The sequence below is a fragment of the Manacus candei genome, unplaced genomic scaffold, assembly GCF_025592945.1.
Source record: "Manacus candei isolate 608988 ecotype Guabito, Panama unplaced genomic scaffold, ASM2559294v1 h1tg000076l, whole genome shotgun sequence".
Lineage (NCBI taxonomy): Eukaryota > Metazoa > Chordata > Aves > Passeriformes > Pipridae > Manacus > Manacus candei.
In genome coordinates this window covers 2,872,790-2,887,516 of record NW_026138124.1, presented here as the reverse complement: position 1 = coordinate 2,887,516, position 14,727 = coordinate 2,872,790, and the positions used below count along the sequence as shown (strand labels likewise).

The 14,727-nt window shown below is 55.2% G+C and overlaps 3 protein-coding genes across 4 annotated transcripts in view; 1 reads left to right on the top strand and 2 right to left on the bottom strand.

Annotated features, from left to right (window-relative positions):
- Positions 1-229: 229 nt before the first annotated feature.
- On the bottom strand, positions 230-6,769 carry CCDC183 (coiled-coil domain containing 183). Of its 2 annotated transcripts, XM_051809591.1 has the most exons (14): positions 5,773-6,769; positions 5,560-5,681; positions 5,358-5,429; positions 4,519-4,686; positions 4,307-4,411; positions 4,011-4,118; positions 3,265-3,393; positions 3,088-3,145; positions 2,905-3,005; positions 2,512-2,672; positions 1,603-1,762; positions 1,363-1,488; positions 1,038-1,134; positions 230-410 (listed from the first exon to the last, which is right to left on the bottom strand). In XM_051809591.1, the coding sequence occupies exons 1-14, from the start codon at positions 5,897-5,899 to the stop codon at positions 298-300; spliced, it is 1,647 nt and encodes a 548-aa protein (XP_051665551.1). In that variant the 5' UTR covers positions 5,900-6,769; the 3' UTR covers positions 230-297. The 2 variants fall into 2 exon arrangements, with proteins under 2 accessions (XP_051665551.1, XP_051665552.1); XM_051809592.1 differs by lacking the exon at positions 4,307-4,411.
- A 1,344-nt stretch (positions 6,770-8,113) lies between these two features.
- Positions 8,114-12,582, bottom strand: SBDS (SBDS ribosome maturation factor). The gene is made up of 5 exons (XM_051809617.1): positions 12,314-12,582; positions 11,376-11,505; positions 10,001-10,201; positions 9,268-9,432; positions 8,114-8,628 (listed from the first exon to the last, which is right to left on the bottom strand). The coding sequence occupies exons 1-5, from the start codon at positions 12,439-12,441 to the stop codon at positions 8,500-8,502; spliced, it is 753 nt and encodes a 250-aa protein (XP_051665577.1). The 5' UTR covers positions 12,442-12,582; the 3' UTR covers positions 8,114-8,499.
- A 1,188-nt stretch (positions 12,583-13,770) lies between these two features.
- The window catches only part of LOC127481042 (S-adenosyl-L-methionine-dependent tRNA 4-demethylwyosine synthase TYW1-like), a 96,392-nt gene continuing 95,435 nt past the window's right edge, over positions 13,771-14,727 (top strand). Inside the window, exon 1 of the mRNA XM_051809875.1 lies at positions 13,771-13,789. Within this exon, the coding sequence (XP_051665835.1) occupies positions 13,771-13,789 (19 nt within the window). The remainder of the gene's footprint in view (positions 13,790-14,727) is intronic.

The following is a 14,727-nucleotide window of genomic DNA, read 5'->3' as shown; positions in this document are numbered from 1 at the left end:
GCCCCACAGGAGCAAGGGGGAGAAGGCCAGCCTGCCCCCCTCTTTGCTCCAGCTGGGAAGCTGTGCCCACCCAGCCCATCCCCACCTCTGTGGGGGGAGCAGCTGGGCAAGGGGCAGGGGCTGCCCCCAAACCCAGATCAGCCCCTCAGTGCTGGGCCCCCCACGTGTTCTGGGTGACAGAAGTGACAAAAAGACCACCCATTCCAGCTTTGCCACAGAACTGGGAGGAATGAAGAAGATCTGCTTTAATAAACCTGCTGGGGAAAGGGCACGAGGGGTGGCCTGGGGCTCCCAAAGCTACTTCCTTTTGCGGCGTTTGGTGTTCATCCTGACCAGCTGCTGCCCCTGCTTCTTGATGTCAGCCCTGCTCGGGATGTAGTCCTGCTCCTCTTCTTCCAGATCCAAGGACACTGCAGGGGAGAGTGGAGAAAAGGGGGGTGGGAGGCTCTGAGGGCTGTTCCTGCTGTGCTCAAGTCCCCAGCAGAGCCAGCATGTTTTGTTGGGCTGGTGGGATCCCAGAGAGTCCCTGTGCTGAGCACCAGGGTTTTTCCAGCCCAGTACCCCAGAGTGACCTGCAGCACCTGGTGAGAGCCCATTTCCAACATTGCTGGGGCTTCCCACAAAGGTCTGGAGCTACAGGGTGGTGGGCACAGCTCCTGCTTTGCTAAAAACGGTGGTGACCTGCCAAAAGCTCTTTGTCTCCTCCAAGAGTGCCCACAGGCAGAGCCAAGTACTGGTTATTCTTCCCAGTCAGGTGATTTTGAAGACAAGGGACTCCCTGCTCGCCCTACAGCATCTCTCCTTGTTCCCACTGTGGCCTGGTGCTCATCATCCCCATCTACCCTCCTTCTCCCACAGCCCCACCTCAAACCACCACCCATGCTCAAAGCCCTGGGGACAGCCAAGGTTAGCCCCAGGATCTGGAGGAAGCTCGTGGGTTGGGGTGTGCTGGGACAGTGGGAGACAGACAAGGACCCCCAGAAGTGGCAGCAGGCAGGGGCTGGGACAGTCACTGTGTCCCCACTGTGCTCTCCTACCGTGGAATGCAGTGCCCACATCCTCAAAGGAGATCTTCAGGTTCTGTGCCTCAGCCGCAGTTGATATCTCCAGGAGGTTTCTGACCTTCCCAAAAATCTGTGGGAGACACGCTGGGATAAGTGCTGATGGGAAGGTGGGTGTTAGAGCCCAGGGGGTGCCCCACCTCGCTGGTGTGGGGACACCCCACAGCTCCCAGAGCCATCTGGGGCTCAGCTGCTCCGTGGCTCTTCCCTGTGGCCACCTCCACGCTCTGGGTGAGGAAGGATGACTTGGATGGGCAGTGAGAGCCCTGTGTGGGTCCCCAAAGGTACGTCAGGGACGGACCTCACTTTGCTTGTCGTAGGTCTGGGCGCTGGGGGGGCGGTCGGACACCCTCTGCTTCAGGTAATGCAGCTTCTCCTCACACTGCTTGAGCTTCTCCTCCAGCCCCACGGGCCGGGGAGAGTCCCCCTGGAGGGAGGGAGAGGGAGAACAACCGCCTTGGTGGGGAGAGCGAGCCCCTCGTGGTGGTGGTGGCTGCACCAGGGGTCACCCTGTCCCACCCCACTGGGGCCACCCGGGCACCTGGTCGGGCATGGTGATGCTGTGGAGGTGGACGAAGAGGTTGTCGATGCTGTTCTCAAACTCGATCAGCTGCTCCTGGTTCCTCCTCATCTGCGCCTGCAGCTGCTCCAGCCGGGACTCCTCCCGCTGCAGGTTCTCCCTCAGCTCCTCCTCCCGCAGGCTGGAGCCAACAACGGGTCACACAACTGCCCGGGGGGCAGGGACACCCCACACCTGCTGCAGACACCCCAAATCTGCTGCAGACACCCCACACCTGCTGAAAACACCCCACACCTGCTGCAGACACCCCACACCTGCTGCAGACACCCCAAATCTGCTGCAGACACCTCAGACCTGCTGCAGACACCCCAAATCTGCTGCAGACACCTCAGACCTGCTGCAGACACCCCACACCTACTGCAGACACCTCAGACCTGCTGCAGACACCCCAAATCTGCTGCAGACACCTCAGACCTGCTGCAGACACCCCAAATCTGCTGCAGACACCCCAAATCTGCTGAAAACACCCCACACCTGCTGCAGACACCCCACACCTGCTGCAGACACCTCAGACCTACTGCAGATCCCCCAAATCTGCTGCAGACATCCCAGACCTGTTGCAGACACCCCAAATTTGTTGCAAAAGCTGCTCAGGTCCCCCTGCAACAGCAGAGCAAAAATGCTGCATTCAACCCAACTCCGTGCTGCTGGCACCACTTCCCGTGCCAGGCAAGGAGCGAGGGTGCCCCCAGGGCCACAGGGGGAGCTTTGGGTGCTCTGCCATGAGCAGAGCCAGGGGATCACCCTGCTCAGGAACCCCCCTGGTGCAGGAGGGGTGGGTGGCTGCAGTGGAATGGAGGTCGGAGTGCCTGTTGGGACATGTCCCCCCCAAGGATGGTGCCCTGGTTGGCACGACTGCCCCAGCAGCACCTGGTTGTGCCGAGGGGCTGGTGAAACTTCAGCCTCGCCTGCTTCAACTCCAGCTCCTTCAGCATCTGCCTCAGCACCTGCTTGTTCTCCTTGCACTCCTGGATGTGCTGCTCCAGGTCCTCCAGGGACTTCAGCTGTGCCAGGAGGCTGCCCGGGATGTCCTGGCCAGGGGAGAGCAGGAGGGCTCTGCCCATGGTGCTCCTGCTGGGGGCACCTCGGGGGGGTCACAGCCACAATCCCGTGCCATGGAGAAGGGCAGCTCTGTGTCTGCCCACACAAGGAGACACTTTGGGGGGCTCCAGGGAGGGGAGAGCGGATAAACCCCACGGTGAGAGCAGGGCAGCAGAGGGGTCTCAGCCCCAGGTTTGACCAGAGAGAGGTCATTTCCATTACCCAGATGTTGGAGCATTGCAGGGCAGCCTTGGCCATCTCCATCTTGTCGTTCACAAAGGCCTCGTGCTCCAGCTGGGTCATGGCGGCCTCCGCGTCGGCCCCTGGGGCGGGAGGGCAGCGGCAGGGCAGGATGTGCCAGCGGCAGTGCCCCCAGCCCAGCCCTGCTCCCGGCCCTGCACTCACCCCCCATGGCGTCCGAGGAGCTCTGGGCTTGGTCAGCGGAGAGCAGGGACGCCGCTTGCTGTAGGACAGTCACTGTCACCCCCCGCTGCCACCGGGGCAGCTGCCCCTGCAGCCCCACCCCGGGGGGCTCAGCACCGCTGGCTGGCACCTCCCCACAGCCCCGGGCCCCTGGGTCACCTCTCTCAGCTGCCTCTCGGTCTCTGTCTTTTGCTGGAGGTTCTCGAGGTTCTCCCTCTGCTCGAGCAGGGACTGCTCCCTGAGGGACCTCTCCAGGAGGACCTGGGGGCCTGCCTCGGCCATGAGCTTCTGGAGCACAACAGAGGAGGGAGAAGTTGCTGCCAAAGCTCAGCTGGAGCTTTCTCCAGATTGGTTATTAGGTTTAAGTATTGGTTTAAGATGGGATATTGGGAAGGAATTGTTGGCTGGGAGGGTGGGGAGGCCCTGGCACAGGTTGCCCAGAGAAGCTGTGGCTGCCCCATCCCTGGGAGTGTCCAAGGCCAGGTTGGACAGGGCTTGGAGCAACCTGGGCTAGTGGAAGGTGTCCCTGGCCATGGCAGGGGGTGGAATGAGACGATCTTTAAGGTCCCTTCCAACCGAAACCATTCCATGAATCTATGATTTGTGACCTCGTTGAGCTTTCGAGATAGCCAGTGTCAAAAATATCCTCAATTCCATGCAAACAGGCTGGGAAGGAAGCTGGGAAAGGAGGGCTGGGGCATGGAGCAAGCTGCCTTCTCCATGGCTAGTGCTTCAGGCAAGGAAGGCCCAGGAAGAGCTGTGGAGGCATCTGGGTGCTGTGGGTGACTCCAGCTCTGTCTCTCTTGCTCTTGACTGAAGGAAGGCTCACAGGCCCGGGTATGTGGTGCTGTCTGGGGGCACTGGAGGGTGGGAAGGGACCCCAAGGTCCTTGTCCCAAGGCTCACCTTGATTACATCAGTGGCTTTGAGGTCTTGCCGGGATGTGAGCTCCTCATTGTACATCACAGTTATCCCACACATGAGGTCCAGGTACCGAGGCAGGTAGAACAGCTCCTGGGACACAGGGAACACAGCACGTCACCCCCCGAGCCCCGGGGGTCCCCTAGGCTGTGACAGGGGATGGGGGGAGCGGGAGGACCCCACCAATCCAGGAGGGCATCCCCTTGGACATGGCCCCTTGGGCACCTCGTGCCTTTGCAGGGGGAGCAGGTGGGATGATGGCACGGTGAGCAGGAGCTCACCTTCCTCATGATGTCCTGCACCTGCAGGTACATGCTGGTCACCCTCTGCCCAGTCTGAATTTTCATGAGCATCTTCTCAATGTCGTTGCCCAGCTGGCGAATCGCCTGGGGCAGACACCGGGGGAGGACTTGAAGTGACTCTCTGTGCCATACCCAGTGCCCACCTGGGGGGTGCAGGATTGAACCCCACCCCAGGAAGGGCTCCTGGGTACCTGGAACTGTGGCTGCTGCAGCCTGTCATCCAACTCAGCGTCCTTGAGCTGCTGCAGGTACCTCTGGCGATCGTCGCGGGCCTGGCTCCACTGCTTCACCTGGTGCAGCAGCATGTCACACACCTTCACCTGGTCATGGACCACGGCCTCCAGCCTCTTCTGGGCCGCCTGGATGGGCATGGCAGTGTTTACCAGCCTGGATGCTGCAGGAGAAGGGGGTCCTGCCTGGCAAAGCCCTCCCCGAAGTAGAGCCAGGGCCACCGGGCCATTGTCACGGTTTTGACAGGCTGGGATGTGGGAGAGCTTTGCTGGGGTAAGGGAGATGTGGGCAGGGCTGGGCTGGGCTTAGGGACTCTGCATAACACAGACCCAGGGCTGGGGGTCAATAAAATCGACCAGTGCCCCAGCTGTGGATGTTGTCAGAGCGGCGGCCCCGCTCTGTCCCTGCAAGGGGCCCGCAGGCAAAGGCAGCTCCTCCATCTCCACAGGCTCATAACCAGGTCACGGCCTTGGGACAGGCAGTGAAGGACAGGGATGGCATCTCTCTCCCAGGGATGCAGCTGGACCCTGTAGGAACCCAGGCAGCGCCAGGGTGGGACAGCCAGGAGGTCACTGGGGCCAGGGGTCTGCTCAGGGAGCTGAGGGAGGACCTGCTTGGACAGGTCCTGTGTTGGAAAGGGACCCACAGGACTCATGTGAACACCCCCCAATCACCACAGTGGCCCTGGGGGGCTGTCCTCATGCTGGCACCACATCCCTCTGCCATGCACTGCTCTTCCCAGCATTCCCAGAGCCCCAGCCCCCCAGGAGCAGCCCGTCCCACCAGACCCTGCTGGTACCTCCAGGCTCTCGGTGGCTGCAGCAGCGGCCTTCCCCTCTGAGAAGGCATCGTTGGCGGGGAGCCTGTTGTACTGCGGGCAGGAGGGACAAAGGGACTGTCACTGCCAGCCTGGCAATGGCCACATCCTGCTGCTGGCTCCTGGAAGGGACTGCTGGAGGAGCTGCAGGTGCAGGGGTGCAGCAGGTGGGGCTTTTCGGTACCTTCAGGACAAAATCCAGCACGCGGGCATCCTCCTGCAGCGCCTGCTGCAGGCTGGGCAGCAGCTGCCTGTTCTGCCGGAGCTTCTCCTCACAGGACTGGGAGAAAATCCGCAGTCCTTGTGCTGGAGGACGTCAGGGGATCGTTGGTAACGTGCAGGACGACGGGGAGGGCCACGAGCCCACCCCTGTCCCCGTGAGGCCGAGGGGCAGCACCTTGCAGGCTGACGAGGTCACGCAGCTCCCGGCAGCGCTTGTCCAGCCCGGCCTTCTTGCCCTGTGTGCCGGCGGCACCGCGGCCCTGGGCACCCATCCCTGCGCCCGCCGTCCCCGGGCCCACCATCCTGGACCCGTGAGGGGCAGCCACAGGGTCGTGACCACGGCGGTTCCGCCGTGGAACCGTCGCCGTGGCACCTCCAACTGCCGCCGGAGCTGGGCCTCCTGCTCGGCAACGGCCCCTCTGGGCCTCTGCAGGCTACAGATTAATTAGTAACTGATTATTGAGGGGGAGAAGGATCCCAGCCTTGCTTCCTATCGCTGTGGCAACAGCAGTTGTCACCCAGCCAGTCATGGACCATTCCCAGCCATGGACCACTCCAAGCTCCACGAGGAACAGGACAATTCCAGGGAAAACGCATGTGCATGGACACCCACCACACCAGCAGTGCTCTCCAGGAAGCTGACAGCTCATTTATATGCCCACCTCTGGAAATTCCACTTAATTAGCCAGGAAACCCTTGTGCAAGGAATTCTACTCCTGCAGGAACAGGCAAACCCAAAGCATTACCAATACTGAGCTTTATTTTGGTGCTCACCAGACATTCTTGCTGAACTACAGACATGACAAGAAATGCCAGCATGTGCATTTATTTGTTGATAAATAAACCCAAGCTCCCTCCAGCAGAGAAAATCCTTAATGTTTGGATTTGCAGAAGAAAAAGGGCTTCCTTGTACCGAGCTCCTAAATCAGCTTAGATGAAGGTTCTGTAACTCCAGATCTTTGACCTGCAGCCATCCTGTTGTGCTCAAGGTGTTGAACACAGAAAACAAAGAAATTAAAGGCTTGTGAAATCAAGTATTACCCACACAGGATCCTTTGAGGCTCTTGCTCAGCGTCTCATTTGCATATTTATGAACTGCATTTTAGTGCTAATTGCCAGTGACAAGCTAAATACCCACATGATCATCCTCAGTGCTTCCTGAAGCTGTGTGGGGACATGGCCACGGGAAAGCAGCAGTTCATGCTCAGCCCGTGTCCACGTGGCCAATCCAGTAATTACACCACTGAATTTCCCAGGCAGCATTTAAACCCCCTGGGGACAAGAGACAGCATTTTAAAATGGATCAAGTGGTTTAAGAATCTCTGTTTCACCTGCCCTCAGCACAGCTCAGGCTCTGGAGCGGCAAGTCCTCCCAAAATCTTGCTGAAGGAATTGATGCTGGCCCTGCACGAGCACAGATCAGCTTCCTGGGGGAAGCCTTGGACTGAGGATCCACCTGACATGTCAGAGTCCCCCTCCCTCCAGCTGACTTCCACCCTGCTGAAATCCTGGGAAACTCACAGTGAGTTCAAGGTCCAGAGGAAAAGGTCAGGAGTACAAACCTGAGCTCAGTGTAGCTGTCAGAGGGTGAGCTCTGGAAGGCGACAGCAACCAGGGCCCACCACACGCTCACCTGGGAGGGATCTAATCCTTGGCTGGATTTATCCCCAGCTCCTACTATCAGCATGGAAACAGGAATGTAACATTAAAGGCTCCCAAAATTCCTGCTGGTTTAGCTTTTAGTCACTGAACCAGATCTGCTTTGCCTGGTGCTTTGTATTTTTAGTCTCTCCTTCCCCCGTTGTTGTCCTCCCTTCCCCTCTCCTTTGAACCCCCCCGAATCATTTGTTTAACGCAGCTGCAAGAAGATTGAACAGAATTAGCAGGAACTATATCCCGTGCCCCAGGAGCTGGCTGGAAACTCCGTGCCTGGATTAGAGAGCAGCACAAAAAGACAGAGGATAAAGGACAGCTGCCAGAATTGGTCTGTGCTGCGCTAAAAAAGCAGAGGGGCACACACAAACAATTCCTGCTGGGAATTACAGCCCAACAAAAGCCCGGCTGGCTCCATGGCCAGAGGCCACCACTGCCTGGTTGAGATTCATTTTATCATGTGAACAGAGCAGCTCCCAAGCACAGGCTCAGCCCACAGAAAGCATCACCACAGCCAGGGATATCTCCTATACTATTAACAAAAATAAGTATTTTCTTTCTTTATCTATAATATATAAATAGATGATCATTTGCTTTTATTAATGTAGCTAAATATATCTTATGAATAAGTTATTTGGAGAACATCATCTCTAAGTCAGCAAGTGCTGTTATATCCAGTGAAGGAAATCTTTACTAATGGTCCTTTGAAGTACTTTAATTACCAAGCAGCCAATTATGGAAGTCTTAAGTCAGTTTTCACGCTGCCAAAAGTTTCATTTTTGGACATGATCCACACTTTGCACCTGTTAGAAGTGAAAATGTGACTCTCTTTTTTTTAAAGGTTCCTCTCCTGACACACAAACCCCCTCCTCAGTGACCAGTGCAATCTTCCACTCAACACTGACAACTTCAAAAGTACAAACAATTGGCACCAAATCAGTCAAACGACTTCAACAGCAACCCTGAAACTAAAGCAAAGCCAGAGTAACCTCCTACCACATCCTAACTCAGTCCTTATTAGTGCAACTCTGACACAGAACCTTCCCACAGGCAAAGACATCTGTAACCCAAACAAGTGTAAAATGATAAAAAAACCCCCACACTGCATGGAAAAATCCCAAAGGATTAGTGTCAGAAAACATTTGGCAGCAAGAGATTGGAAAAACCCACGAAGGCCTAACAGAAGAGAGTGGCTACACCAGTCATTTCAGGGGAGGCTGTCGAAGCAGAACTGCTGCAGGAAGGTTTGTTATTCCAGCTTTTCATCTCCCTCCTCCACATCCTTCAGGCTGAGCACTTCCAGGGACCCCTTCCCTTTGGTCTCGCTCCGGATCAGCTCGTCGATCTCTCGGAAGCAGCCTGGGTCCACAAGGCACACCTGGAATGTTCCACATGTCACAGTCAAGCAAGAATATTGGAATCTCACCAGGCCCTAATCAGGGCCTAACATTAATTTTCATTAAAAAAACCCATTTAGTTACTAAGAAGGTCTTTGCAGAGCTGATAAACAGTATCTTCCAGGTAATCCAATCTAATCTTTCCCCTGAATTTCTGCAGTTCCAGTTCCCCATGCTGGACATGGCTTTTTCCAGTTGGGATTGCTGGATTCTAATCTGTTTTCAAAGAAGATTTTTACAAATACCAAATTTTGCTTTACCACAGACTTTTAAAAAGAAATAATTAACCACTAATAAATAATAAAATATAATACAATAATAAAACACAGGCTTGAGCCACCACATAAATAACAGTAACATTCCACATATGCAGAAAAACTTATCAGTGTGGCAGGATAATAATCACTGCTAAGAGAAACTGCACTGGGCTTCTGCTCAGCTTGGAGCAGCAATCTCTGGATAACAAAGGCTGCTCCCATGCTCACATCCTTAGGATTGTTTGAAATTAAAAACCCCAAACAGCAGCTCTGATTCAGTTCCACCTTCCATCTATGAGTTCACCTTCTAGTAAAATACGTAGTCAAGTCAAGTATGAAGCCCAGGGACTGCTTTTTGCTTACAATTTCCAGCTGCTCCTGGAAGTCCTCGCTCTCAATAACTTTAATCAGTGGCTTGAGCTTCTCTTTCAGCTTCTTGCCCTCCTTTGGTGGGAGGATAAACCTCAGCCTCATGTGAGCACGTTCAATTTGCATGGTCTCCTTCAGCTGCCTGATCACTTCCAGGGCCTGGAAGGACACAAAGAGCATTTACACACCTGCTTCAAAACCACCACACTCATCAAAACTTCCAACCCTTTGCACCAGCTTCAGACCCATCTCTCAGTGCTGGTCACTGCCACTCTGCTGCAGGGAGGTTGCTGTCACACTCTTTTTGCCAGATTAACAAGAAAAAGCAGAGTTCTTGCTGTTTGTGATCACTACAGACACTTAAAAACCTTGTCTGAAATAAAATTAAATAGCAGTTACACTGCAAAACACCACAAACCCAGGTGGTTCAGATGCAAAGGCTGATATAACACCTCAGTTGGGATAAATCACAAACCTTTTATTTCTGTTCCAGGTGTACCACTGTTGCTGTTTTATTTAAGTTTCTTTCTTTCTCCCTTCCCTGAATTCTTAGAAAACAAATTGCCTGAGTTTCAGGAGCTGCCTGTATTCAGCTGCCAGATGGCTGAGTAATCCCTCTGAGGGCTCAGATGTCAGGGTTTTGCTGACCCCTGTGTGACAGGGAGCTGAGGAATTACACCGGAGTGCAGCACCTCGGAGCAGGAGCTGGTGTTGCAGGAAGACTCACCTGCTGCTTGGTGCTCTTGTTGGGTTTGACAGAGTAGTGGATGTCCTTCATGGCTCTCTCTATGAGGATCACTGTGTAGGGCCTCTTTGTTTCGGGGTTCACACATTTGTCAGCCACGATGGTGGCGATGTCTCGGAACATTTGCTCCAGCTGAGTGTGGCGCTCTTTGTCTGATACCTGCAGCTCCCCTTTGGATAAAATCTGTGTTGTAACAATAAAGAAATCAGTTAAGAAACATCATGGACGTGAAGAGTGGGAATTCCAGTAACTTTGTTAAATTTAACCATTGTTGGGATGGTTGGGGTAGATGTGAAGTGCAGAAAACAAAAATCACGTTGATAAAGTGAATCGTTACGACAGCTCTGGAAAGACTTCAGACAAAAAAAACTCACCATGGAAACTACAGCGAGGGAGGCACAGATTTCACAGAATCATAGAATATCCTGCATTGGAAGGGACCCCCAAGGATCACCCAGTCCAGCTCCTGGCCCTGCACAGACACCCCAACAATCTCACCCTGTGCCCCAGAGGATCAGCCAAACCCTCCCTGAGCTCTGGCAGCCTTGGGGCTGTGCCCACTGCCCTGGGGAGCCTGGGCAGTGCCCAACCAGCCTCTGGGGGAAGAACCTTTGGCTGAGATCCAACCTGAGCCTGCCCTGACACAGCTCCAGCCATTCCCTGGCTGCTGTCCCTGGTCACAGAGAGCAGGGATCGGAGCTGCCCCTCAGGAGAAGCTGCAGCTGTGCCCTCAGTCTCCTCTTCTCCAGCTGAACACACCAAGTGCCCTCAGTGTCCTCACACACCTTCAAATCAAGGCCCTTCCCCATCCTCATTCCCTCCTTTGGACACTCTCTAATGGCTCAATCCCTTCCCTACATTGTGTCCCCCCAAACTGCCCCAATGTTGAGGTGAGGCCGCCCCAGGGCAGAGCAGAGCAGGACAATCCCCTCCCTGGTGCCCCAGGACAGGGTTGGCCCTTCTGGCTGCCAGGGCACTGCTGACTCATGAGATTTACTTGAATTCTTATCACCCACAACAAGCCCACAGTTCCTATCCAACCAAGAAGGATCAAGAGATTGGATCTGTTATTAACACTTAAATGAACTGTCCAAAGTAAACAACTGTCCACTTATCTTAGGTGAGGAACCCTCCAGTGCTCGACATCAGTGCAGAGAAGCTGTCTGTTAGAACACTCAGAACTCTTTTCAGCCAGATGCATATTTAAAATTTAAGACTATAAAACAGAGTTCCTAGTCCTTTTTACTCATTTCATAACAAACAACTACAGCAACATTCTGCAAACAGTACAAACCAACCTACTGTGTGGCTGTAAGTCTTCTCCAAGCTTTTATAAAGCAAAGTGTGTAAAACCTACCATCTTACAGATTTCTGTTTGGTCATCTGTCCCAAATGCCTGAACCAGATCTTCCTTTTTCGCCACCTGGCCTTTGGAAACATTGACAAACACAGTGTGTGTCTGCAGGACCTCGTCGAGATCTTTCTCCCTAGAGAAAAGGACGGGGTTAGAAACCTTCACAGAATCATCCCAGAATGGGATGGGTGGGAAGGGACCTTAAAGATCACCCAGATCAATGCCCTGCCATGGGCAGGGACACCTTCTACTAGCCCAGCTTGCTTCAAGTCCTGTCCGGCCTGGCCTTGGACACTTCCAGGCATGGGGCCTCCCCACCCTCACAGGGGAGAATTTCTCTCTAAGACCCCTTTTAACCCTGTTCTCTGTCAGTAGGAAGCCATTCCCTCTTGTCCTGCCGCTCCAGGCCCTTGTCCAAAGTCCCTCTCCAGCAAAGCAAGGGGCACATCAGTGTTTAAATAAGGAACAGCTCCTGCTGCCCAGGGCTGGATCAGCAGAGCTTGAAAACCTCCATCACCGAGGTGTCATTGCCCAGGGACTCCCAGGGACTCCCCTGGCCCCGCACCATCTCCCGGAGCTCAGACCCGGCAGCTCCGCGGCCCCACGGCCGGGCTGCACAGGGGGCACAGCCGAGGGCGCACACGGGCTCCCAGGCAGGGCCGCCGGTCCCTTTGCCGGGTCCCCACACGGGCCCCTCCCGGTCCTCATACGGGTACGCTCCCAGTCCTTTTCCCGGTCCCCGCACGGTCCCTCCCCGGTCCCCACACGGGTCGATCCCGGTCCTTCCCGGCTCCCCACACGGTCCCCACACAGGCCCATCCAGGTCCCCACGCGGGCCGATCCCGGTCCCCGCACGGTCCCTCCCCGGTCCCCACACGGGCCGGTCCCGGTCCTTCCCCGCTCCCCCCCGGGCCGCCCCGCCGGCTCCCCGGGGCACTCACGCTCCGCTGCGCCAGCCCATGACCTTGTTGCGGTAGCAGGCGATCTCGAAGCGCTTGCCGGCGCGCCGGGCCCGCACCACGGCCACGTTGGTGAGGCGGATCTGGTTGGTGGGGGTGAAGATGGACATGGCGGCGGCCGCGGGCCCCGAGCCGGCCCCGCCCCGGCAGTGACCGGCGGCCCGGCAGTGAACGGCGGCCCGGCAGTGAATAGAGGCCCGGCAGTGAATAGAGGCCCGGCAGTGAACGGCGGCCCGGCAGTGAACGGAGGCCCGGCAGTGAACGGCGGCGGGGCGGGCCGGGCCGGGCGGAAGGGGCGGGAGCGGCACATGGCGGGCTGAGGGCAGCGCCGGCCGGGGCAGCGGGGTCAGTGCGGGGCTGGGGGCGCGTGTGCTAATGAGAAAGTGTAATAACAGTGAGGGGAGGGTGTAATAACCACGTGTGTGTGTGTGGAGTAACTGAGATGGGGCTGTGGACGGGCGGGGGGCGTGTGTGGGGTAATAACCGTGAGGGGAGTGTGTGGGGTAATAACCGTGAGGGGAGTGTGTGTGGTAATACTACTACTACTACTAATAACAACAACAACAACAACAACAGCAATGAGCGGGCATTTATCCACGTGTGTGTGTGTGGGGTAACGGTGAGATGGGGTGTGAACCGTGGGGGTGTAACTGTGATGGGGGGGGGACGTGTGGGATCACAGCCGTGGAGGGGGGTTTGGGGGGTAGTAACCGTGAGGGGAAGGCGTGGTAATAATAATAATAATAACAGTAATAATGACAACAACAACAATAATAACAACCGTGTGTGTGTGTGTGTGTGTGTGTGGAGTAACTGTGCGATGGGGTATGGACCGTGAGGGTATAACAGTGATGGTGTGGGGGCGTGTGTGGTAATAATAATAATAATAATAATAATAATAATAATAATGATAATAACGACCGTGAGGGGGGATGTAGTAACCACGTGTCTATGTGGAGTAACTCTGAGATAGGGGTATGGATTGTGAGAGGTATAACAATGGTGGGGAGGGGATGTGTGTGGGATAATAAACATGGGGGGGATGATAATAATAATAATAATTATAATAATAATAATAACAACAACTGTGAGGGGGGATGTAATAACCACGTGTGGGGGGGTAACTGTGAGATGGGGGTATGAACCATGAGGAGTGAGGGTACAACTGTGATGGGGGGGTGGTGTGTGGGATAATAACTGTGAGAGGGGTGTGTGTGATAATTAATAATAATAATAATAATAATAACAACGGTGAGGGGGGAATGTAATAACCACGTGAGTGTAGTAACTGTGAGGGGAGGGTGTGTGGTGGGGTAAAAACTGGGGGAGAAGGGATATAATAATTGTGTGTTTGTGTGTGGTGATAACTGTAAGAGGGTTCTGTGTGTGGGGGGGGGAGAGATGGAGAAATTACCCGTGAGGAGTAGGGGGGTATAACCATGGTGGTGGTGGAGGGGGGTAATAACTGTGAGGGGTGTGGGGGGGAGATGGGGTATTAACCACGAGGGGTGGGGGGGTATAACCATGAAAGGGGGGTAGGGTGGGGTAATAACTGTGTTTAACAATTTGGGGGTATAATAACTGCGGGAGGCAGAGGAAAGTGGGGTCATAACCCTGAAGGGTGTGTGGGAGAGAGAAGGGATATGAATTGTGAGTGGTGGGAGGAGGAATAACCATGAGGGTGGTGTGTGTGTGTGTGTTTGTGGGGGGGTAATAACCATGAGGGGTGTGGGGGTAAGAGGTGTAAGGGGGGAGTATGTGTAGGGGGATAATAATAATAATAATAACTGTGAGGGGAGTGGGATGGGTGTGGGTAATAACCATGAGGGGTGGGGGTGAAGGGGTCGAGGTAATAATGGGGGGGGAAATGGGGTTAATAGTGGTGAGGGGGGAATGTGTGTGTGGGTAGTGACTGCGGGGGGTGTTTGGGGTAATAACCATGAAGGATGGGTCTGTGGGGGTTAATAACTGAGTGTATAATAACCATGTGTGTGTGGGTTAATAACTATGGGGGGGTGTAGGAGTGAGGGTAATAAATGAGGTGGTTATGGAGGGGGGTGAGAGTTCTGTGTGAGGGGCCTGTGCAGAAGGGGGTCAGCACAGAGGAGGGATCAAATGGGCTGGTGCAGGGGGGCAGGTTCCTGGGTAGGCACAGGGCTGAGGGATGGGGGGCAGCTCCAGTGGGGGGTCAGGGAGTGGGTTTTGGGTGCTGTGGAGTAATTGAAGGTGGGACATACAGAGGGTGAGGAGGAGCAAGGTACTTGGGCTGCAGCAAGTTTTTGGAGCCTCCCTTGAGGGGTTGCTTCTGGGGTGGGCTGGCAGCACTGGGGCTGCCCACTGGCAAGTGCTCTTGGCTCATCTCTTTTGGGAGGCTCAGTGTTGCTGCTGGAGGGGGT